Source organism: Leptodactylus fuscus, chromosome 7 (assembly GCF_031893055.1).
Source record: "Leptodactylus fuscus isolate aLepFus1 chromosome 7, aLepFus1.hap2, whole genome shotgun sequence".
Lineage (NCBI taxonomy): Eukaryota > Metazoa > Chordata > Amphibia > Anura > Leptodactylidae > Leptodactylus > Leptodactylus fuscus.
The window spans coordinates 140,528,167-140,554,811 of NC_134271.1; the positions used below are offsets into that span (position 1 = coordinate 140,528,167).

General features: G+C 40.1%; 3 protein-coding genes across 3 annotated transcripts; all 3 read right to left on the minus strand.

Annotated features, from left to right (window-relative positions):
- Window positions 1-6,360: 6,360 nt before the first annotated feature.
- On the minus strand, window positions 6,361-7,308 carry LOC142213399 (olfactory receptor 2F1-like). Its single transcript, XM_075281715.1, has one exon. The coding sequence runs from the start codon at window positions 7,306-7,308 to the stop codon at window positions 6,361-6,363; it is 948 nt and encodes a 315-aa protein (XP_075137816.1).
- A 9,272-nt stretch (window positions 7,309-16,580) lies between these two features.
- Window positions 16,581-17,534, minus strand: LOC142213025 (olfactory receptor 13C9-like). The gene has a single exon (XM_075281170.1). The coding sequence runs from the start codon at window positions 17,526-17,528 to the stop codon at window positions 16,581-16,583; it is 948 nt and encodes a 315-aa protein (XP_075137271.1). The 5' UTR covers window positions 17,529-17,534.
- A 3,740-nt stretch (window positions 17,535-21,274) lies between these two features.
- LOC142213026 (olfactory receptor 2F1-like) lies at window positions 21,275-22,198 on the minus strand. The gene has a single exon (XM_075281171.1). The coding sequence runs from the start codon at window positions 22,196-22,198 to the stop codon at window positions 21,275-21,277; it is 924 nt and encodes a 307-aa protein (XP_075137272.1).
- Between the last annotated feature and the right edge of the window lie 4,447 nt (window positions 22,199-26,645).

Below are 26,645 nucleotides of genomic sequence, written 5' to 3' on the forward strand. Positions count from 1 at the left end.
AATGGAGAAGTGCTCCGATCCCGTTGGTGATCCAAATATCATGCATTGAGATAGTCAAGACCTATAAGTATCTGGGTGTGCTCCTCAATACCAAACTAGACTGGGCTGATCACCTGGAGGCACTGCACAGAAAGGGTCACAGTAAGTTCTACCTGCTCAGGAGGCTGAGGGCCTTTGGAGTCCGGGGGCCACTTCTTAGGGCATTTTTCAACTCTGTGGTTGCTTCAGCCATCTTTTTCGGTGTGGCCTGCAGGGGGAGTAGCATACCAGGCAGGGATAGAAATAGACTTAACAGGCTGTTTAGAAGGGACAGCTCTATCTTGGGGAACCCCCTGGACCCAGTACAGGAGGTAGGTGACAGAAGGATACTGTCTGTGGTGACCTCCATGCTGGAGAACAAATCCCACCCCATGTATGAGACCATGATAGCACTAAATGACTCTGAAGTCTTCCTTCTTTATTTTTCTTCCTTAGCTGCTATGGATTCCTAATTTTTTTTTTTCCCGCAGCTTATGTGTGTCTCCTTCTGTAACATATCACTGTTTGTTATCCTGTATCTGTATTACTAGGCTGCTGTAACACAATGAAATTTCCTCATGGTGAGACTATTAAAGGATTATCTTATCTTATTACCAAGATGTGTATATTAGCAACGCTGGATGCTGAGATGATGGAACATATAATATCTAAAATTACTTCAAAATTGCTTTCTGGAAACTCTGTTTTGGTCATTGCCATCTCTAGACACTAAATGTGGATTATCAAGAGGATAAACCATACCTGCACGAAAACTTTTTGAATAGTAATCCTAGAGGAATGAAAAGTCCATGTGGTTGTCCGCCCATCTAAGGAACACCCTTGTTTAGTTCCCTGCTTTCTAGCCTTCCACATCCATCTCCAAACAACCCAGAGATCTTTACTGTCTACTTTTCTGTAATATTTCACAAGTTTTAGAGAATTTTAAAACAACAATAATTTGTACACCAAAAAATAAAATCAAAATATCTTAATGTGTTTATTGGGCCATTAAAAATTGAATTTTAATTTTGAGGATTGATCAAACAAACACATTTGATGCTTGGTCTTACCATTACAATCTCGATTATATGTCCCTATTACTTACCACAGACAATTGTGATATACGCAGCACAGTCTTTACGGGCAGGATAATGGCTGTGATGTCGAATAATGAAGGGCTTTTTATATATTCATCACTTCATGGCTTCCATTTCCCAGTAGTATCATGAATCTCTGAAGTCAATCATAAACTAGAAAATTGGACCTGTGGAGCGAATGATTATCTGCTCCCTAATGGGTTTGATGTATTACTATGTTTTATTGTTTATGTAAAATAATAGTCACCTATTCTGAATTTTACTAAGGCCAGAGGTGGACATAGAGCCTATTCAATTGTATGGGGACGGACATAGGATGGGGATCTTGTAGCCTTCAACATGAGCGCTAGAGATATGAGTTACCATTTCTGTTGACCAGACCAGCAGGAATATTGGCATTTTCATTTTCCTAGTCCAAGGCTTGTCTTCAACCAAAGACGTAATAGTCAGAAATTGCTGAGCAACATCCTATGTTAAATGTCTATGCTGAAATAAAAATGTGAAGCTTTCTATTTATTTTTATTTATTTTTTTACCAGAAAAGGGGTTGTCCAGGGAGTTTATATTGACTTACCTGATCTGTCAGATGATAATGATGGACCCAGTTGTTCCATCCTAGTCACAACCCCCAATTACATGGTTGGAAGCAGTAGTCTGTCCTTCACATTTCTCAGCCCACACCTTTCCACTGGAGGCATTTTTTGTTTTTCGTTATTTTTTATTTTTATTTTTATTTTTTTCTATTGACAGAGCCATATGACTGCTTACAGTTTGCTGGAAAAATTACTCTCCATAATGGTACCATTTATTATTCTGTACAATGTACTAGGAAACTGGGAAAAAATTCTGAATGAGGTGGAATTGGAGAAAAAGTGCATTTGTGTGACTTTTTTTATGGACTTCATTTTTACGGCGTACACTGTGCAGCCAACATGACCTGTATTCTATGTTTCAGTACAATTCTGGGGATTAAAATGGATATTGTATTATTTGCATTACCAGCATATTATACTGGTGGTCGGCCTCCTAGGGTAAGGTGCCATAAGTTGTCTTAAAAAAAAAAAAAAAGGAATAAGAAAAAGTATAAAAAAATTGAAAAAAATTTGAAATATACAAGTTCAAATTATCCAACTTTTTTCCTAGATTCCAAATAATAAAAAGAAAAGTTAAACATAACCACATTAGGTATTGTCACATCTAACATTTAAAATTATTTATCCAACTGTAGCAGGAAAAAAAACAAAAAATAAAAAGATAATTGACTTTTTTTCACCTTCCACAAAAAATTAAATAAAAAGCAAAGACCAATCATAAAATTGTTTAACCCCTTCCCGACATTCGCCGTAATAGTACGGCGCTGCAGGGAAGGGCTTCCCGCAAACCGCCGTACTATTACTGCGGATGCATGGTGCGCACACAGAAACTGTGTGCGCACCATGCACAGCGGGTGTCAACCGTCATACACGGCTGACAATGCCCCGTAACACCCGTGGTCGGAACCGGGTCCGATCGCGGGTGTTAACCCCTGAGATGCCGGTGATCAACATGACCACCGGCACCTCCGGGGTTACAACGTCATATGGTGCAGATCGACACCCCCCGCACCGGTTTCGGGGGGTGCCGGTGTTCGTAGGGGGCAGCCCGGGGTCTGATCAGTGACCCTGGGTCTGCCCCTTCACTTACCCCGTCCTCACGCCTGGCCGATCCTGCCGTAAATGAAGCTGTCAGCCTGTGCGTCTACACAGGCTGACAGCTTCCTATACTCTGCAATACACGTGTAACACGTGTATTGCAGCGTATATGTAGTGAAGCAGTGATCAGCCGATCACTGCTTCAATCCCCCATGGGGACAGAAAAAAAAAAGTGAAAAAAAGTCAAAATAAAAAAGTTTAAAGAAGTTTAAAATAAATTATAAATAAATAAATAAAGCCCCAAAAATCCCTTTTTCCCCATATAAAATGTTTTATTATGTAAAATAAAGAAAAATAGAAAAAAACATTACATATTTGGTATCGCCGCGTCCGTAATAACCTGAACAATAAAATTAAAACATTATTTAACCCGAACGGCGAATGTCGTAAAAAAAAAACGTAGAAAACCGCACAAAATAATGATTATTCACCACCTTTCCCTTACAAAATGTTCAATAAAAAGTAATCAAATGGTCAGATGAAAACCAAAATGGTACCAACAAAAAGAAGAGGTCTTCCCGCAAAAAATAAGTCCTCAACCAGCTCTGTGTAGCGAAAAATAAAAACGTTATGCCTTTCAGAAGATGGCGATGCAAAAACAATAGATTTTTTTCCCTGAATTGAATTCTATTCTGCACAAATAGCAACGCATTAAAAAATCATATAAATGAGATATCGCCGTAACCGTACTGACCCGCAGAATAAAGGTAACATGTTACTTATGCTGTACACTGCACGCTGTAACCGTACCGACCCGCAGAATAAAGGTAACATGTTACTTATGCTGTACGCTGCACGGGAAAAAAAATAAATGCTAAAAAGCAATGTCAGAATTGATGTTTCCTTTTACATCCCACCCAGAAAGAGTTAATAAAATGTAGTCAGTAAGTTACAGGCCCCAAAATGGTGGCATTGAGAAGTACATCTAATACCGCAAACACCAAGCCCTCATATGGCCACATTGCCAGAAAATAAAAATCTACCTTGTACAATGTGAAGACAAAAACCCCAAAAGTCGCCAAATCATTAGAACGTAAGTGGTTGCGACTAGAAGGAAATGTATAAGCGGTACGAGCGTTTTTAGGGGACACCCCATATTTAGAGATTATGAGAGAGCATACACCAGCGCTGACTCCCCAGAATGCCCCTCTTCCCCGTCCGCGTCATAGGAGCTGGTGGGAAAATAGAATGGGATTTGGTTTACCCAATTTACTCCGCACAGCTTACACATTCACTTCGGGGTTACTAATGCTACTACATCACTTGATAAATACTTTGAGGGGTGCGGTTTTCAAAATGGGGTCACTTTCTAGAGGTTTCCACTGTTTTGACTCCTCAAGGGCTTTGTAAATGTGACATGGTTCCTGAAACTGATCGCAGCCAGATCTGCCCTGTAAAAGCTCTTTGGCGCGCCTTCCCTCCTGCGTCTCGCTGTGCGTCCATATATTAGTTTACACCCACAAGTGGGGTACTGTGGTAGTTGGGAGAACTTTCCTAACAAATTGTGGGGGGCGTTTTCTCCTTTAACCCCTTGTGAATGTGCAAATTCTAGGGCTAAACGAAAATATTAGTAAAATAAATTCAAATTTGAAAATTTCACCTCCATTTTGTATTAATTCCTGTTAAGCACTTATAGGGTTAAATTACTAGGTATATGTTGTTTTGGCTTATTTAAGGGGTGCAGTTTTGAAAATGGGGTGATTTATGGGGGGCTTTAATACAAGGGTCTTTCAAAACGCTTTCATAACTGGATTAGGCCCTTTAAAAAATGGGTTTTGGAAATTTCTTGAAAATTTTGAATATTGTTGTTTCACTTGTAAATCTTATAATGTCCGTAAAAATGAAAAGGGTGACTAAAGTTTGATGCCGACATAAAGCAGAGATCTGGGACATGAGATTTATGATATAATTTTGGCAGTCTGACTATCTGTATGTAATGTACATCATTTCAAACTTTATAAAATGCATATTTTTCAAAATTTCCACCAAATTTCCAATTTTTTTATAATTAAACACAAAACATATCAACCAAAATTTACCACTAACATGAAGTACAATGTGTTACGAAAAAACAATCTTAAAATCACTTTGGTAAGTTAAAGCGTTCCAAAGTTATTGCCACATAAAGTGACACATGTCAGTTTTGAAAAATCGAGCTTGGTCAGGAAGTCAAAAAGTGCCATCGGCGGGAAGGGGTTAAAGAAAAAGTACAGCTTGCCCCCTAAAAAAGAAGCCTTACGCAGCATTGTACACCAAAATCTAAAAATTGTAACTCGATTTTTTTTGGGGGAGGGGGGAATTTTTGTTAAGGTGTTAAAACACAGATAAAACAAAACACATTTGGTGTCACAGTAATGGAACCAACCCGCAAAATATAGCTACCATGTAATTTTGGCTGCATAGGGTACCATGTAATTTTGGTACGCATAGGGTACACCGTAAAAACAATACTTAGATTTTTCTAATTCCATTATGTTTTTCTTCAGCTTCCCAGTACTGAAAATTAAATGGAGCCATTAAGAAGAACAATTTGTTGCACAAAAACTAAGCTCTTTGAAAGGAAAAATAAAAAAGGTAGGATTTTGGTAGGTGAAGGACAAAAAAAAATAAATAAAAAATTTGCTGCATCGGGAAGTTTTTATAGCTTGTTTTCTTATATTTCCTTTCTCTTACTTGTATAGCCCCAACATCATCAGATTTATAGACATGGTCAGTCACTGTCCCATATAGGACTCACAAACTAAGTTCTCTATCAGTATGTCTTTGCCACACAGGAACAAAACTCAATCCATACTAAAACACAATCCGTAGTTTTAGTCCCCTGGAGGACACATGGAGGATGAATAGCGGGTCACCAACTCTCCAGGTCCCTCCTTCTGGGGATCTCCTATTACCCTATTACGGACATTTGGTACTTGTTGTTGCTGTCCATAGAACTCTATAGGGAGGTTTTTTTTTTCCATGCGGATTCTGATGCGGATTCTGCGTGGATTTGCACCAGAATCTGAGCCAAAAAGCTCTGTGTGAATGTACCCTCACAGTTGCGTGAATAAGATGCTCTCCAACTAATAAGGCACAGTTGGAGAAACAATTCTGACAATTATCCATGTGCTACATAAGACTTCTTTTGGTAATACCAATAAATTTCTGGTTCCACAACATAAATTTCTCCTTTGTTACTTATCCTAATGTTATACTGGGTTCAGAGGTTGAATTGTGATACATTTTTTGAATATTTGTATGAATATTGATCAGATAACATTTTGGAAATCATGATTTACACTCCATGACTTCAAAGAGTTTTCCACCATACTTATGTCTTACGTCATATGAAAAAACATACAGTAAAGACTAGTATTACATGGTATTTACTTTGTCTCCCAAAAAACATTTGAGAAAAAAATATCAGAGAAAGTTGTTGAGTGAATCTGATGACCAGTATGGTAGGATATCACTGAAGGTGATGGCAACAAATGATGGTGGCACCATGTAGCCTCCAAGGATGTCTAAACTCAAATCAGAAAATGTTCACCCGAAACCTTTACAGAACTAACTTTATTTCCATTGCTTCCTCTTCAGTTGAGTCATGATGGCGTTCTTCACGTCCTTGTTCCTTATACTATATATAAAAGGGTTCAGCATTGGAGCTACTGCCGTATAGAGGACAGAAACCACATTCTCTGATTTATAAGAACAATGAAAATAGTTATTTGAGTGTCGCCGTAAATAAATGAACGCAATAGCCCCATAGTAGAGGGTGACCACAGTGAGGTGAGAGGAACACGTGGAGAAGGCTTTCTGCCTCCCTTTTGAGGAAACAATCTTCAGGATACTGGAGATAATATGGACATAGGATATCAGAGTCAAGGAGAAGGTGCACATAACAATAATGGCTCCTGCGATACATAAAGATAATTCATTACGGAAAGTATCTCCACAAGACATTCGTAAGAAGGCCGGTATCTCACAAAAGTAGTGGTTGATGTTGCGACATTTGCAGAATGGGAGTTGGAACGTGAGGAACACCTGCACAAAAGAGTTGATGAAGCTGGTAGACCAAGAACCCACAGCTAGATAGAAACACAACGTCCTGTTCATTATGGTGTTATAGTGCAATGGTCTACAAATCGCGGCAAATCTATCGTAGGCCATAACGGCAAGTATTAAACATTCTGTGACGCCCAAAGCTAAGGAAAAATACATCTGGGTCGCACATCCCAATAAAGAAATACTTCTGTCTTTGGCCAAGGTGTTCTTTAGGAGCAGAGGAACGACAGAGGAAGTGAAAGAGATGTCAATGATAGAGAGGCTGGTCAGAAAGAAGTACATGGGGGTGTGCAGAGCTGGATTGACCCTCACAACCGTGATCAGCAGAAGGTTCCCTGATATTGTAATTACATACATGATAAAAAATACAATGAAGATGATAACTTGTAGGTGAGGAGCATTGGACAACCCAAGTAAGATGAACATTGGTGACGTAGTTTGGTTTGACTGTTCCATAAAGTTTAGTTCGGTCCTGATATAAATAAAAATATAAACACGTGGTTTTTGACAATAAGGGATAAAATTTGGTAATGAAATCTAATTGAGACTAATGTCAAGCAAAAGAAGGATAGTCTTCTTCAGTGACCTGATAACCTCACTTACAAAGACATGAATATTCAAACAATGACCTCTCTCTGTGGCACGCTAGGGTGGTTAGCAGTATTTTCTGGAAACTCACTTTTGGTCAGTACATACTATAGTGCTCATAGTAGAGGAATGGAAAGAACATGTGATTGACCACCTAAGGAACATTCTAGTTAACCTGACCATTAAAAAATCTCCCACGCCTATCTCTTACCATTACGATTAAGGTTATGTAAATATTACTTACCACATACAATTGTGAAATTAGCTGAACAATCTGTATGGACATGATAGTGCCTCTGATACCTTATAATGAATGAGATCTATGTCCTCTTATATGTTTCTTGGCTCATTGCTCTTAAGTCCCAATAGTAAATTTTTGAATCTCTTAAGTCAATTATATTCTAGAATGTAAGACCTGTGGAAAAAATCATTATCTATTCTCTGATTAATATTTTTATATATTATAATTTTATATCAAGTATGTAACATAACAGTCACATATTCTGATTAGTACCAAGGACAGGTATGGACATAGAACCTATACAACTGGCTTAGCTGAACAAGGACATAGAGGGGATGCGCAATATTTAGTCGGCAACATAAGTCACTATATTATATATATTTGAAGGGCAATATGGTTGATGGTCTATGATCTATAGTTGGATGTTGGGCCTCAGATTAATTTTTTTTTTTTTTTTTAAATGTAGATTGCGAGCCCCACATAGAGCTCACAATGTACATTTTTCCCTATCAGTATGTCTTTGGAATATGGGATGGAAATCCATGCAGACACGGGGAGAACATACAAACTCCTTGCAGATGTTTTTTTTTGCCCATGGTGGGATTTGAACACCAGGACTCCAGTGCTGCAGGGCTGCAGTGCTAACCACTGAGCCACCGTGTGGCCCCTGGCCCCAGATTAATTTTATCCGGTAGACCCAAGGAACCATAACATACATTGGATGTTGGGCCCCAGATTAGTTTTATTTGGTAGACCCATGGAACCATTATATATATATATATATATATATATATATATATATATATACTAGCTGTTACCCGCGACTTCGTCTGCGGTGATTGTAGAAGTGGGTATATACAGGCGGGGGTAAGGTTTTCGTACTGTGTATAAGGTATGGGATATGAAATGTAACTTTGTATCTTGTTTTTGCTGTAATTCAGAGAATACGTGAGACTTTTGTGTTGAAGTTACTTTGTATTAGAGCTGCTATATATACGGTGTTGTGAGAAACTGTACATAGTGACTTTGGGACAGAAGTATTTGAAATTAACCCTTTCCCGCCGATGGCATGTTTTGATTTTCGTTTTTGACTCCCCTCCTTCTAAACCCCATAACTTTTTTATTTCTCCACTCCCAGAGCCATAAGAGGTCTTAATTTTTCCTGGGACAAATTTTTCTTCATGATGCCACCATTAATTATTCTATATAATGTACTGGGAAGCAGGGAAAAAATTCAGAATGGGGTGGATTTGAAGAAAAAATGCATTTCTGCGACTTTCTTACGGGCTTTGGTTTTACGGCGTTGACTGTGCAGCCAAAATGACATGTCCCCTGTATTCTGTGTTTCGTTACGATTCCGGGGATACCAAATTTATATGGTTTTATTTACATTTTGACCCCTTAAAAAAAATCCAAAACTGTGTTAAAAAAATTTTTTTTGAAAAGTCGCCATATTTCGACAGCCGTAACTGTTTTATATGTGCGTGTACGGGGATGTATAGGGCGTCTTTTTTTGTGGGGCCGGGTGTACTTTGTAGTTCTACCATTTTTGGGAAATGTTATTGCTTTGATCACTTTTTATTCAAATTTTTATTAGAATCAAAACAGTGAAAAAATGGCGGTTTGGCACTTTTGACCATTTTTCCCGCTACGGCGTTTACCAAACAGGAAAAATATTTGTATATCTTTGTAGAGCGGGCGATTTCGGACGTGGGGATACCTAACATGTATATGTTTCACAGTTTTTAACTACTTTTATATGTGTTCTAGGGAAAGGGGGGTGATTTGAATTTTTAATCCTTTTTATTTATTTTTTTAAATATTTTTTTTACTTTTTTTAAACTTTTTTTTTTGCATTTATTAGACCGCCTAGGGGTATTGACATGGGTGGGCGGTGTCACGGATTGTCAGAGATGTGGGGGTCGGCAAACATGGCTGCTCCGGAGCGTTAAAGAGAGCCTCCTGGAGTATCGGTAAGGTGAGGGGCAAAGTGGTAAAGTATATGTATATGTGATTGTGTGGGGTTAGGGGCGAGGCTGTAGAGGGCAATATGAATTTTGGGGCTTGCTATGGTCCAAAGTGTGCGAGATTGCAGAGATGGTGGTGTGAGTTTGGGTTTGTGGGAGTCCTGGCACAAACGTATGTGCGCTATTGTGACGAAAAGTAGCCTATTGTTTAATCGGGTGTATTAACTATGTTTGTGGAAAATTTCAGCCAAATCGGTGGAGCGGTTTTTCTGTGATTGAGGAACAAACATCCGAACATGCAAACATGCAAACACACAAACCCACAAACTCACAAACTTTCACATTTATAATATTAATAGGAGATATATATATATATATATATATATATATATATATATATATATATATATATATATCAGATAAAATTAATCTGGGGCCCAACATCCAATGTATGTTATGGCTCCTTGGGTCTACCAGATAAAATTAATCTGGGGTCCAATATCCAAACATAGATCATAGACCATCAACCATATTTCCCTTCAAATTTAGGTGTCTTCTGCTGAAACATTGTTGGGTAAGAGCTTTGGTCCACTGGATGATTGAATGGTACTCTAGTGGGCCAGTCTATCATGGCCTTCAATCCCCATTGTGCTTACAGGCCTCTCAGCTAACATAAGCAGTGGCCTCCCATTTGTGCCAATCAAAGTCTTCAGTAATGACATCACAGTTGACAGAAGCATCTGAATAGTTAAAAGTTGATGTCCTATCCTTTGTAGCTGCCTGAGCATCAGCAGCCTAAATCCAACTTCCTATTCCTATATCATCTTTAGGAGACAAGTGAGAATATTTTGAAGTCAGATGGAGGCTCCATCTGCTTTTTTACAGCCAACATGGTACAATCCAAATTAAAATTTGAGAAATAAATAAAATGTCACAAGATGTTAACCCTTTAGAAGTAGAGTTGGACAAACCTCTCAGCATTTGTTTCATATTGGGTTTGTTTGGCTCAGGTCCAAGATTTTCTTCTGGTCAAGCAAGTTCACTTTGAACCACAGCTAAAAATGGCTTAAAACCTTTCCCTCTGGTGACATTTTTCAATTTTTGATTTTGATTTTTTTGAATGTGCATTTGTGTACATTTTTTTACAGACTTAGTTTTAACAGTGTTTACTGTGCAGCCAAAATACATTCACTTCTTTTACAGGCTGCAGATAGAAGCATGTAATAGAAGTATATGCAAGGCAGACCTGGGAGCCTTTAATAAGTTCCTGGCTGTCATGGCAATGGAATGCTGGCCACTAATCTCATTCTGGTCAAAATTGTCAGCATCCATGTGCCGTTGGGAAAATGGCACCTCCGTCAACCTTGAATGGGCGCCTCAGTATCCGCGATCAGTGGGGGCATTGATCATGGGCATTAGTGCCATTTTTTTCTGTATAATACAACAAAGAACTGATGGCTGTGGCAGCCGCTTAACTCCAGGGAAGCTGCCATATTTAAGTACCAAACATACGTCATAAAGTATACTGTCAAATGGTCTCAGGCCTCCTAAGAACCTATCAAATTTTTAGCTCTCTAAGGAAAACAATGCTAAAGTTACTTCAAAGTAAAAGTTACATGTATGTCTTTGGAAAAAGTGGATAAGTAGAGAATACAACTCTGACTTTAACCAAATATTGAGATCGCACTCACTTTTACAAATTTTAAGGTGTCCCAGAACTTATCCTTTTATTTAGGAAAGGTGCTTGGCCATGGTTTTTATAGACACCTGGCAACTGTACTATAAAAAGTAATGTTTTGGGTTTTTTTTTTTTAGAAAAGTTATCTCGTTTTGGTGGCTTGTAAGTGCTAAAGGCTTGTTATTTGAGAAACAAATTTGTGGCTGTGAGCCTAAATGCAAAGTGAGGAATTGGCTTTCAAAAAAAAAAAAAAAAACCTGATCAAAAATTATCCCTTTACGAGAGCAGAATGCCGCACCAAAATTATATTGGTATTAGAAGAAGCAATGGTGGGTTTGTTTGTTTATTTTTTTTTTTATATGCCAACTATAGAATTTGAAGAATAATTTGTGGCACAATAGTAACGAGTCTGCCATTTGAAAAGTAAACAAAAAAAAATCACCAAAATTTTTCCCTTTAGGGGAACAGATGCAGCACCAATGAGTCACAAGACTGAAAAAAAAAAGATAGAATATCTTCTGAAATGGAAAGGATTCTGACTCTTAAAACAACTCTTGTGAGGCAGAAAAGAACCTGGATTATCCTGCGGTTATCCCCATATGGGGATCTCCACGAGGAGATGTCAGTACTAGAAAGCACCAGTTCTTGCTGCATTTCTAGACTGTGACCTCTGATGCTCAAAACATTCATTCATTGGGCCATTGCAGCTAATTTATTGTCACTTCCCAAGTGGCCATAAGTGCATGGACATTTACAAGGATACCTGAGAAATACAGATAGCCAGGTATTCTCCTTTGAGACTGCCATATGTTGGAGAAATGCAGCAGATTCCATAACTGGCCTGGCAGCAACCGCACTGCCAGTAACTTTACCCAGTGGGAATTCAAGTTGCAGATCAGCCAGATGACTGGGTGCAGATTGCTGTTTACTGGACACATATTCCTTTATGAATGATAACTGGCATTGGCAGGGAGGAAGAGAAGTTGGAGAAGCAAATGGAGATGATAGGCTGCAGAGAGCCTGTATAGTGGTGTAGAACATTGTGCCTTGCAGTAACATGCATAGGGAGTCTGCTGTGGTAGTGAAACAATACAGTGAGTCAATATGACACACGACACAAGCTCTGTAAAACTCCAGTTGCATGACTATAAGTTGTGGGTCCGTAACTGTCCACAATTGTGCATTTGCAGAATATTAAGGTTATATTGCAGTGTTGGCACTTCACGATCATTTAGTGGGTTTTGGGTTGCAGTCTGGGCACTCGGTCTCAAAAAGGTTCACCATCACTGCTCTATGGCCACCTAAGGCTGCTGCCACCTCAACATTATGTCCCTTCTCATGCTGTTCCCACCCTCCCTACTTCACGACTGGGTCACTATTTTGCCATTTTAGCCTGTCTGACATCATCATTTATTTGACCCTTCTTCTGATCTGTTAGGCAGAAGGAAAAATAAGATGCCCAATGGATCTTTTCTCTATAGCTGTAAGGCCTGTAGGGTCCTATCAGAACTGGCTTATGACTTGGTAGCCAAAAGCAGGAGTGGGTACAAAACACAGAAGACATGCAAATATTGCATTCACGTGTCATCTCTGTTTTGGATCCACTCCTACTTTCTTTTTTGGCTTCAGAGGTCTCTGCATTTGATACTTTTGAACAATTAATATTCCTTATTTACATTGCACAGGATCAGTTTTATAGTGATCACGCAATGTTATTATGGCTTGGATAAATATCATGTCTGCTATAAAACAGATACTGTGTGCTATAAATAGTGAAGGGATCCCACACAATACAATCTGCCCTGCAGGGTCTATCATACAGTATTATATGCTCCACTTTGGACCTCCACAAAGTATTATATACTCCACTTTGGGCCCCCAGACAGTATTATATGCTCCACAGTAGCCCCCCCCCCCCCACAGTATTATATACTTCACAACAGGCTTCCCCCACACAGTATTTTATGCTCCACAATAGCCCCCCTCCCCACACATCGTTAAATGCTGCACAGTAGTCCCCCACACAGTATTAAATGCTCTGCAGTAGCCCCCCTCTCCATACAGTATTAAATGCTGCACAGAAGAAACACACACAGTATTCAATGCTTCACAGTGGCCCCCCTCCCCGCATACAGTATTAAATGCTCCACAATAGTCTCCAATCCCCCCCCCCCCACACACACTTACTGGAAGTCCTATAAAGAGCCGCTGGGCATCTTCCTCCTTTTGACTGCAGGTGCTGATGACTAACATCATCGTGCCTGCTCCAGAGCAAAGGTCACGCTCTGTAGTCAGTGTAGGCCGCAGTCGCATGGACCGCATCCTACAGTGACAGCTTTCAGAATAGATTGCTCAGTAATGGGGAATCTGTACCGGAGAGCAAACAGAGGGCTCTGCATGCCCTCTCTGGCACGCAAATCATAGGTTCGCCATCACGGCCATAGAGTGACCTGGTCACAGAATGAGGAGGTGGAAGCAGCATGAGGAAGCCATAGAGTGAGTCGGTAACAGAGTGGGGGGTGGGTGGCACAACAGTACCTGCTGACAATGGTGGCTGTAAGAAGGAGCACTTGGCATCAGATGTGTGGCATCAGGCAAGTGGCAGCATCAGAATAGTAGCTGAGGCAGGTAGCCAGAAGAATCCGGTCTCTTTTGTTAAGGTTTGGGTGAGGCAGCATGGATGATTTAATTTTCTGCATAAGGCATTGGTGGGCGTAAATCCTGGCTGATCCACGTCTGCTTCATCTTGACAAAGGTCAGTGTCTCCACATTTTGGGTGTACAGACAGGATTTCCTTGGGGTACCTATGGCCTCCAACACACTAAACACCCACTCTGATGCCACACTACTGGCCAGGCAGGACAGCTTTTCCAAAGCAAACTCGGTCAGTTGTGGCCACAAATCCAGTTTGGCTGCCCAGTAGTCCAGCGGATCTTCAATGACGAGTGGCATGGCGCACTCAACATATGGCTTGTTGTCTTATTACCAATTGTAAACAAACTAATGGGCAGATGCCCAACAGATATATTTACAAGTATCTGTACTCTCACTGTGTGGAGTCTTTTGGTTGCAGCCTGGCTCATCTGTATATGGTCGTGGCCAAAAGTTTTGAGATAGAAAAAAAATTTTAAGAAAGTTTTGCTGCTTCATTGTTTTTAGATATTTGTTAGATGTTTCTATGGCTATTGAGGTACAATTATAAGCATTTCATAATTTGTTACACTTTTAATGACAAATACATGATGTTTATACAAAGACTGAATATTTACACTCTTAACCCTCATGTAATTAGCCATGGCATGCTGGATATCAGCCTCCTGGTCAAATCCTGACTGGTGTCAACCCATTCTTGCCTAATCATTGCTTGAAATTTATCAATTTCTGTGTTTTGTGCAACCAACTGCTTTTTGAGGATTGACCACAGGTTCTCAATGGGGTTGAGCGATTTCTGGTCATGGACCCAAAATGTTAATTTCTTGTTCACCAAACCATTTGTGGATATGGTGCTCCATCATGCTAGAGTCAGCATTTATCATTACTAAATGTCTCCTGGTAGGTTGGGAGATGTTGCTCTTGGAGGATGTTTCTTTATTCATGGAAGTGTTTTAGGCTAAATTGCTAGTGGGCCCACTCCTCTGGATGAAGGTCAACCCCAAACATAAATGGCCTCCAGATGCTTTACTGTTGACAGGAAACAGAACTTAAAGTAGTGCTTGGCTTTTTTTTATTTTGGACAATCCTTCTTCCAGATGTCCCAAACAGGGAGCTTCATCAGAAAAAAATAGCTTTACCTCCATCTTCTGCAGTCCAATCCCTGTAACTCCTGCAGAATATCAGTCTGACTTTCATGTTCTTTCTGGAGATCTGTGGCTTCTAGAAGAATGATTGCCCAGAAAAGAATAGGTGAGGGCTATCATAGTCAAAAGTAAAGCACCCTGGCATAAGCCCTCCAAATAATCTCAGAATACAGCAGATAAAGCCATATGTTGTTGTAGGTAGTTACAATACAAAACCAATGTCTTAATAACAAAACATAAAGTGGTTGTTCAAGATAGGCCACAAAATGTGATCGTGGGTTGTCCAAGATAGGCCACAAGTAATAGATCGTGCATAATGCCTAGCCACCAGATTGACAACTTCTTTGGTACTAGATTATGGGAGTTTTTCCGCAAGTAGTAGCGCAGTTGAAAAGAAGAATATTGAAAAAAGTAAGAAAAAATAAAATATGAATAGAAATGACAATACCATTGTTGTCAAGTTTTTTGACACTTATTCCATCTCTGGAATGAAGACATTTGGCATGAAGTGGATGCTCAATATGGAACCATTATGACACCTGATGAAGGAACCAAGTAGTCCCGAAAGCTCGCAATATGTCAACATTTTTTGTTAGCTATTAGAGATGAGCGAGTAGTGTTCGATCGAGTAGGTGTTCGATTGAATACTACGGTTTTCGAAATACTCGTACTCGATCGAACACTACTAGCTGTTTGAAGTTTAAGGTTCGATGCAGAACCAGCGTTGATTGGCAGAATGCTATACATTCTGCCAATCATCGCTGGTTCTTCTCTTACCTTTAGAAGTCTTCTCCGTGCAGCGGCCCCGCAGCGTCTTCCGGCTGGAATTCACTCTGCCTTGGCATCTGGCCTAGGCAGAGCCGACTGCGCATGCGCGGGCATGCCCTCACATGCGCAGTCGGCTCTGCTCAGGCGTCGGGACGGGCAGAGCTGACTGCGCATGTCCGCGCATGAACGCACATGCGCAGTCGGCTCTGCCTAGGCCCCGATGCCTAGGCAGAGTGAATTCCAGTCAGAAGAAGACGCGGGGACGCTGCGCCGGGAGAAGACTTCAAGGAGAATCCAGCCCGACTGTCACTCGTGGACTTGGTAAGTATAATTTTATTGAATTTTGCGTACCCCTGAAACGAGCATTTCCCCCCATAGACTATAATGGGGTTCGAATTCCGTTCGAACAGTTGAACAGTGTGCGGCTGTTCGAATCGGATTTCGAACCTCGGACATTTTAGTGTCCGCTCATTTCTATTAGCTATTAAAAAGATATCAACTACTGAGAGCTTTCAATCTTTATATTTCATATCCACTGGCTAATATGGTACAACTATAAATTTTTCTGACACCTGAAAAGCAGTAGCAGCCAAAGTAGGTGTCAACATCTAGCCTTTCTGAGGAGGACAGGGTTCAAGTCACACAAGATTTAATGGTATCCAAAATCTATCCATAAAAAAAATGTAAATTTATTTCCATTGCTTCCTTCTTAGTTGAGCCATGATGGTGTTTTTGACATCCTTGTTCCTCATACTATATATAAACGGGTTCAACATTGGAGTTAATGATGTATAAAGAACAGAAATCACATTCTCTGTTTTATAAGAACAATGCGCATTCTTATTTGAGTATGGCTTCAGATACATGATCATAATAGTCCCATAGTAGATGGTGACCACCGTGAGGTGAGAGGAACATGTGGAGAAGGCTTTCTGCCTACCCTGTGATGAAGCAATCTTCAGAATACTGGAGATAATATGGACATAGGATATTAGAGTCAAGAAGAAGGTGCACATAACAAGAAGTCCTCCAGTGATATATATGGATAACTCATTACGGAAAGTATCTCCACAAGACATTCGCATGAAAGCAGGTATCTCACAAAAGTAATGGTTGACATCATGACACTTGCAGAATGGGAGTTGGAAGGTGAAGATCACCTGCACAATAGAGTTAATGAAGCCGGCACTCCATGACCCTACAGCTAGATAGAAACACAACGTCCTGTTCATTATGGTGTTATAATGTAACGGTCTACAAATAGCAGCAAATCTATCATAGGCCATGACAGCAAGTGTTATGCATTCAGTTCCACCCAAAGTTAAGGACAAACACATCTGTGTCGCACATCCCAATAAGGAAATACTTCTGTCTTTGGCTAAAGTGTTCTTTAGGAGCAGAGGAACGACAGAGGAAGACAAACAGATATCAATCATAGAGAGGTTGGTGAGAAAGAAGTACATGGGGGTGTGTAGTTTTGGATTGACCCTTGCAACGATGATCAGTAGAAGGTTCCCTGATATCGTAATCACATACATGATCAAAAATATAAGGAAGAAGATGGGCTGTAGGTGAGGGACAGTAGACAACCCAAGTAAGATGAACACTGGGGACGTAGTTTGGTTTGACTGTTCCATGACACTTACTTGGCTCCTGATACAAATAAAAATATTGACAAATCATTGTTGATGTTACGAAAAGGGGGAAGAGACCAATAATGACAAAGAATCCCGAACAAAACAAGTGTAGTCTTCTTCAGCACGACCACCATTATAGAATTAGAAGGACGCAAATATTAGAACATTTGATGCTTCCTAATAGATTGAAGGCACCTTAGCTTCAAGTTTTAGCATCAGATGATCAATACTGGTTCTTAAAGAAAAAAAATAGAGGCAAGTAGCCTTCTTGGTCCATGAAAATACTTCTAAAATAAATAAAATTTTTACTGTTGGTTCTTTGTCTTTACATTTATTATCATGTGTCAGCAAAACTTACCATGGACCATTGTGGAATAAGCAGAAAAATCTTTATGGATAGGATAACGGCTCTGGGGCCTTGGAAGAAAAACATCCTCTTATATGTTCTCCAGTCTCCCAGTAGTAATTTGTTGAATCCCAGAAGTCAATTACACGCGAGAATGTAGGACCTGTGGAGCAAATCATTATCTATTCTACAGGGATATTTTCATATTAGCAATTTATTTGTAGTTTATGTAACATTACAGACACATATTATAAATATTACTATGATGTATTATTATTTTTCATTTTTAGGATCTTTAGAGATGAGTGAATCAATTCAGTAATCGGCATCAATTTAATTTTTTTCCAAATTTCTCGAATGTTTAGAATTCCGGATATTCGAAAACTTTGGCATCGATATGTCATAAATCTCTCAAAACAGAGGCCAGATTCTACTGTAGTAGCTTCCAGCCCTCTAGTCTTCTGGTAACATCAAAAGGGAACTTGTGAATTTTCCTTACTCAAAACTTTCCTATGGTTTGTTTTTGGTAAAAGTGACGGAGTAGTGGTCATTTGTCATAAATAGGTCCACTTTGGCTGTAGCAGAAATCACAAACTCTCATATTCCTTAGTGCTGGTATATGGGAAGAATATGCAAATCTGTATTCCATGATGTAATTAGGAAGTCAGGTGCCTCAGTGTTGCAAACCAATAGAGGGCGCTCACTGGAATGTGCAAGCCTGTCTTCCCTGATGTAATTAGGAAGACAGAATCTCAGTGATATGGCCCAATAAAGGCTGATCCCTTTAACATCATGCTCGACCTTCCAAGAGGCCTTTGTTTTGCAATGATGCTGGGATTATTACCAGGTATAGTCTTTCAACCCAGGACAGCCGTTTTGATGTTATTGCATCTCATCAGCCCGATGTAGAGAAGACTAACCTGGTAGAGGTGAGAGGCTTAGACAGGGTAAGGGGGGTATCATCCCTCCTTGGGCAGAGACCACCATATAGGTGTGTGGAGACTTATTAAGCCTTTTGCACTCCACTTTGCAAGGGACTATGGGAAGAATATACAAATCTGTCTTCCATGATGTAATTAGGAAGTCAGGTGCCTCAGTGTTGCAAACCAATAGAGGGCGCTCACTGGAATGTGCAAGCCTGTCTTCCCTGATGTAATTAGGAAGACAGAATCTCAGTGATATGGCCCTATAAAGGCTGCTCCCTTTAACATCATGCTCGACCTTCCAAGAGGCCTTTGTACCAGCCTAGTACTGGTATAGTGAGTGTCCATGCCCTGGTTTTTACTACAAAGTGGGCATGGGATTTGCAATAATCCCATCCACTTTGCCCTTGCTGTAAAATGCCATCATTTTTCCCATGGCGTTTCTGGCTCGTGGGACCCCGGTCTTAAAGCTGAACCCTTAAAAAATTGGTGTTTTTTTCCAATTCCACCACATTCTGACATTTTTTTTCTGGATCTTAGTGGTCTACAATTAGAAATATTCTCCATTTGAATATGAACCTGTGACATTATGAAACACAAGGTTACTATTGAAAGTGTTGGGTGGGCATTGTGAGGACAAAAAAGCAAAAAAAAAGTTCTAACATTTAAAAAATATAAAACTTTTTTATTTACAATTTTTCCACAGATTTTACATTTGTCAATGCCACTAATTTTTATTGAATAACTTACAATCCTTCTTTAAATATTTTGGAAAAGAGGAAAAACTGAAATTTCTGGTTTAATTTATTTATTATGCATTTCATTATTCAGCTTTTTTTTTAATTTTAACAACTTTTGCAAAGTAAAATCAAATAGGTTAATGGAAAAAAAAAAGAATTGCAATACGCAATCTCTTTTTTTATTGCATTCATCGATGAGTGTGGTGATACCAAATAATTTATGCCACTTTTTCTTTAATTTTCCTGTATTTCATTTTTTTTTTAAATATATTTTGTGCCATTTAATTTCTTTTTTTCCCCATAAATTTTATTTTTATCTCATTTGAGTTCCACTGTGGACCGTGATATTGTGATCTTCAGGATTTTACTGATAGGCAATGTATTTGGACTTACACATAACCAAGCTGACTCGTGAGATTTGTTAGTCTTCTGTCTGCCATTGGCATCCAATATTTGCCAAGCCCTAATGGGGTGACAGGTGACCCCATTGCTTCATCTAAGCACTTACATACTGTACCATGGTGACTATTATCCATGGCACCTAAGAGGTCACATGGGTAGGATTGGGGTAACTATACGTCAAGTTGTGGCAGGTCATTTATAAATTTGATATATTGCTAAGGGAATAAGAGGTTGAATATTTAGTAGACTATCCTATCTAACCCATGACAATGTATAGAACCACCTTAAAAATTATTGAAATATACATATCACCAGGTCTTCAAAGCATACAGTAATAGACAGTACATTTAGTCTTAATCTTCTGGCCCTAGATTGCATGTAGTAAAGGTGCTGGAAGCAGCCCTGTATTGCTGGCCAGCTTGAGGACTTCTAGCCATTCTTTCCACCTATAGGGTAGGTCATAAAATCAATATATCTGAACTAGAGATGAGCGAGTAGTACTCGATCGAGTAGGTATTCGATCGAATACTACGGTATTCAAAATACTCATATTCGATCGAGTACCACTCGCTGTTCGAATGTAAAAGTTCGATGCAGAACCAGCATTGATTGTCCAAATGCTATACAGTCGGCAAATCAACGCTGATTCTTCTCCTACCTTTAGAAGTCTTCTCCGTGCAGCTTCCCCGCGGCGTCTTCCGGCTCTTCATTTACTCTGCCAGGCATCGGGCCTGGGCAGAGCCGACTGCGCATGTCCGCTTGTAGTGCGGGCATGCGCAGTCGGTTCTGCCCAGGCCCGATGCCTGGCAGAGTGAATGAAGAGCCGGAAGATGCCGCGGGGACGCTGCACGGAGAATACTGCTCCGAGGATCCAGCCCGACCCTCACTTGTGGACTTGGTAAGTATAATTTGATTGAACGTTGCCTACCCCTGAAACAAGCATTTTCCCCCCATAGACTGTAATAGGGTTCGATATTCGATTCGAGTAGTCAAATATTGAGGGGCTACTCGAAACGAATATCGAACCCTATTACAGTCTATGGGGGGAAAATGCTCCTCGAACATTTTACTGTTCACTCATCTCTAATCTAAACAACTCCTTTACACATCTTTTGCCATTTCTCATTGCTAAGACTTCCTCCACCTCTAGACTTAAGACACATGTTGTCAAGTAGATTCTGGGTCTAGTAAGATTATACCATTGGCAGCGTGATGGCAGCCAAAGAGGATGATGCAATCTAGTCTTTCAGAGAAGACCTGGGCTCAAATCAGAAAATGTTTAATGTAACCCATATATGTAATGAGCTAGATTTATTTCCATTGCTTCCTCTTCAGTTAAGTCACGATGGTGTTTTTCACGTCCTGGTTTCTCATACTATATATAAAAGGGTTCAACATTGGTATTACCGAGGTATAAAGAACAGAAACCACATTCTCTGATTTATAAGAGCAATGAATATATTTATTTGAGTGTGGCTGTAGATACATGAGCATAATAGTCCCATAGTAGATGGTGACCACCATGAGGTGAGAGGAACACGTCGAGAAGGCTTTCTGCCTACCCTGTGATGAAGCAATCTTCAGGATACTGGAGATAATATGGACATAGGATATTAGAGTCAAGAAGAAGGTGCACATAACAATAATTCCTCCTGTGATAAATATGGATAACTCATTACGGAAAGTATCTCCACAAGACATTCGGATGAAAGCAGGAACCTCACAAAAGTAGTGGTTGATGCCGTGACACTTGCAAAATGGGAGTTGGAACGTGAGGGACACCTGTGCAAAAGAGTTAATGAATCCGGCACTCCATGACCCTACAGCTAGATAGAAACACAACATCTTGTTCATTATTGCGTTGTAATGTAATGGTCTACAAACAGCGGCAAATCTATCGTAGGCCATGACGGCAAGTATGATACATTCTGTTCCACCCAAGGTTAAGGAAAAATACATCTGTGTCGCACATCCCAACAAGGAAATACTTCTGTCTTTGGCTAAAGTGTTCTTTAGAAGCAGAGGAACAACAGAAGAGGAGAAACAGATGTCAATGATAGAGAGGTTGGTGAGAAAGAAGTACATGGGGGTGTGTAGTCTTGGATTGTTCCTCACGACAATGATCAGCAGAAAGTTCCCTGATATAGTAATTACATACATCACCAAAAATATCAGGAAGAAGATGGGCTGTAGGTGAGGAACAGTAGACAATCCAAGTAAGATGAACACTGGTGACGTAGTTTGGTTTGACTGTTCCATAAGATTTAGCTAGTTCCTGCTATAAATTAAGATATTTACAAATTGTATTTGGACATTATGTAAAGAAGAAAAATAATTGAGACCAAAAATGACAAAGATTATCCAGAAAAAGAAGTGGAGCATGACCACCATAGAATTAACTCATAAAGTCACAAATATTAGAACAGAAGATGCTGAGATATTGGACTTTAAGACACTGAGATGGTCAATAGTGCGTTCTAGAATCTAATTTTTGGTCAATGCCTTCTGTCGTGCTTGTAGGTGCAGTCAACAATTAGAAATATTCTTTGAGATGATGGATCATAGCCCACAGGAATACAAATTACATGTGACCCACGTCACTGAAGAACCATCTTGTTCAATTGACCATTTGTGAAGCTACAATCCTCATTTTGAAATGGCCTCAAGTTCTTTACATTCTATATCTCTTTACTTAATATCTCACCAATGTGTAGGGGAAATGGAGACTGGAAGTGATGGTATGAATGTACTGAAATGATTACAGTCTTAAAATCTTCATTGGTCCATGCAAATATTTCATTCAAATTTTTGAGGATTTTATCAAACACAAAAAGATTTGATGCTTTGTTTCACTAATATGATGAATGTTTGGTATCAAGTTTACTTACTTAGACCATTGAGCAATGATGAATAATTTCTGTGAACAGGATAGTGACTCTGATGCCTTATTCTGAATTAGAAAAATATCTTCTTATATGTTCGGGAAATAATTGGTTTTAACTCCCAATTAACTCTTAACTGACACCATCACGGATCAGAATGAATTACATTTAATTTTCATGATCTTTAGAGATGAGCGAATCGATTTGGCATGAATCAAATTTAGTCCAATTTTTCCAAAAGTTTTGGATTCCAGTGAAGATTCTAACTATAGCTGGCAACCATTTAACTCTTGGTCCTTAAACTACATTCAGTGACCAGTATCACAGAAAGAGTAAATCTAAAATATAACTTTTAATGATATTTAAAATAAAAAACAAAAAGAAAAAACCCCAAATGTGTAATAAAAAATGTGAGACAAAGTGTGTATCTATATATATATGCACCCAGAATGATGGTATCCGGGTGTACTGATGCACTTCTCTCACACAGTCACCAATGGTCAACACATACAAGCTCAAGGCAGATAGAGAAATCCTAGGAATGAGAGCAACTAAAAAGAAAGAAACACAGACACACTGCAGGATCATTTAGTTCTCTGTGTGGAGTGTTGTTAATAATAATAATAATAATACAGCCCGACCGTGGTTGGAGGACATGAGGAGGGGTCACAGCATGTGGATATAACAAGCAGAAAACATTTTTGCAGAGGTGGGGGACATATGCAGCTATCATGATAACATGTGGCAGTTCCTTTGGTAGGTGGTGAGATCTCCTGCTCACAGCTGATAGTTCGGTATCTTGTATCAGCACTATTGTCCATTAACCACAAAAAATGCCCCAAATGTCCTTCATCACAAGCCCTCCTCCTTCCTCCTTACCACTGTGTTCTACTGCCCAGAGAGGTCTGAAGCCATCCAGGTAGACAGGCTGCTGCTCTCTTGCCAAGCTTCCATAAACTCATGGGGTAGGTGGGTGATGGTAGGTTTCCAGGCTGTAGCAGAGTCCCACGTGTCCACAGTAATAGAAAGAAATACCAGTCAGCTGTAGCATCTTCACACACCAGCAATAGACTCCAAAAAAACATCTCCTTGAAGGAAGAAGTCCGCATTTCCATGTAGGTTTCTCCTCCTTGCCGCATGGTGTCCATGCTGTCTTTAGCTCCTGGGGGGATGGTAACAGGCACATGTCCACAGGAAACCAGCTGAACCAGGTCTAGACTCATTGTCCATGCTTTACAATAGAAACAAAATACTCCACAGGGTCTTCCATTCGATTTATAGTTGCTAATTCATAGTGCTAGATTGCTTAGTTACACGATTCTTGAAGATACAGAGGAAAAGAGTGAGAAAGGAAAGATAGAGATTGCTCCCAGCTTGGAGCCCTGTATCGAGGCAGCCACTAAGGGCACCAGGAAGTAGGTCCAATTGTACAGGGACACACTGTCTATAGTTCCCCAATCAAGCTAGCAATGCTCTGTACTGACGGTGTTGTCTGTCTATTAAACAAGCTGGACTTGTACGACTGTATATATGGCAAAGCCTAGTGTTTGATATCTGGCATGCCCGCAGACATTACATGAGTTATCTGCCCATCTGCTTATTAAAACTATCCCTGAATTCTTCTAATAGATAAGTTGGAGAGGAACAAAAGGTGCAATAGTGAATGGTCTATGTGATGCTATATCAGTCTATCCCCATGCACGAAAAACAACTCCTCTACGTGTTTCGCTATGCGATATACATAGCTCCTCAGGAGGATGATAAATATAGAGAACCTATGATGATTGCAGTTACAACTGCACTTCCTGCACCCTTGATGGTAGGGTGCAGTACTAAAAAGCTCTGCCGGCGTGCGCGCCAAAGAGACGGGTTATTAAAGGCTAAACCATGCCTCCAATACACTCCCCTCCCATGACGTGGCGGGTGCTGGTAGGACACACCCTTCTCATAGTCACGTGATGCATGGGGGTGTGGCCAAGGTCCACAGCTTGCAAACTCAAGTAACCTGGCTGGAAAACCACAGGTCCCAGACAGGTTTTAAATGACTATAGATCAGCCTATCTTACGATGTCTATTCTGACCATATATACACCCGGCCATCCTGTTCAGTGAGCGTTTACGGCCATATAGTGGTGGACTATAGTGATGGACTATGGACATGATGCCAGATATGTTAATGTCCAAATTGTGGATGCTAATATATGTTACGAGGACTGAATTGTGGATGCTAATATATGTTATGAGGACTGAACTGTAGATGCTGATATAATAAGCATCCACTATTAAATCATTTAGCATCCTGAGCCTATTTCCACCCCTGCATAGGATTATTCAAGTTCATAATTCATTTATGTATATTTATGGATATCCACTATGATTAGAAGTGGACCCATATAAAGTCCCACTTCACCCACAAAATTTGGTTCACCATAAAATAGTGCATAAATACACCCAATGAATCTACTCATAGTCCCAATTCAAACCCCTAGGACTATGTCTTATCTCTGATGTTAATTTGCTTAGATCTATATTATGCATACCGTCTAATATGAGCAATGTGGACTCTGCAAAGATGAAAATATTAACGCCACCTATGTGAAAGGCCACGCCTAAATGTAAGCCAACATATAATCTATTCATCTATCCATCTATCATATGTATTGATCTTGGACATTGCAACCCAACATGTAATCTATGTGTTGGTCCAGGATAATATGATTGCATATTATAGTAGACTACCGACTGAATGATTGTAAAATATCCACTATATACACAAGCTGAAAACTGGTTGACTATACTACCAAAAGAAACTAAACAGTTTATGGACAGAATATGAACAGAATGAATTACAGGAAGCAGCTATAGTTGATATTTTCATTAAGTCCTAATGGTGTTAATTAGAGATGAGCGAACACTAAAATGTTCGAGGTTCGGAATTCGATTCGAACAGCTGTTCGTGTGTTCGAACGGGTTTCGAACCCCATTATAGTCTATGGGGAACAGATACTCGTTAAGGGGGAAACCCAAATCCGTGTCTGGAGGGTCACCAAGTCCACTATGACACCCCAGGAAATGATGCCAACACCTCTGGAATGACACTGGGACAGCAGGGGAAGCATGTCTGGGGGCATCTAACACACCAAAGACCCTCTATTACCCCAACATCACAGCCTAACAACTACACACTTTACACACTCAATACCACCTCTCTGACAGTAGGAAAACACCTTGAAACATGTGTATTTGGCACTTGCAGTGAGGAGAGCTTGTCACCAGCAGTGAATTTGGCCCTTGTAGTAAGTTGAGGTTGGCACCAACATTTGTGGTGGAGGGAGCCTCTAAAAACCCCAGTTTGGACCAATTCATGGTGGAGGGAGCCTCTAAAAAACCCCAGTTTGGACCAATTCATGGTGGAGGGAGCCTCTAAAAAACCCCAGTTTGGACCAATTCATGGTGGAGGGAGCCTCTAAACAGCCCAGTTTGGACCAATTCATGGTGGAGGGAGCCTCTAAACAGCCCAGTTTGGGCAAATTCATGGTGGAGGGAGCCTCTAAAACCCCCCAGTTTGGACCAATTCATGGTGGAGGGAGCCTCTAAAAACCCCAGTTTGGACCAATTCATGATGGAGGGAGCCCCTAAACAGCCCAGTTTGGGCAAATTCATGGTGGAGGGAGCCTCTAAAAACCCCAGTTTGGACCAATTCATGATGGAGGGAGCCTCTAAAAACCCCAGTTTGGACCAATTCATGGTGGAGGGAGCCTCTAAAAACCCAAGTTTGGACCAATTCATGGTGGAGGGAGCCTCTAAACAGCTCAGTTTGGGCA

What these genes read in the sequence shown, in the direction of transcription:
- LOC142213025 (XM_075281170.1), bottom strand. Translation starts at nt 17,528, where the DNA reads ATGGAACAGTCAAACCAAACTACGTCCCCAGTGTTCATCTTACTTGGG.
- LOC142213026 (XM_075281171.1), bottom strand. Translation starts at nt 22,198, where the DNA reads ATGGAACAGTCAAACCAAACTACGTCACCAGTGTTCATCTTACTTGGA.
- LOC142213399 (XM_075281715.1), bottom strand. Translation starts at nt 7,308, where the DNA reads ATGGAACAGTCAAACCAAACTACGTCACCAATGTTCATCTTACTTGGG.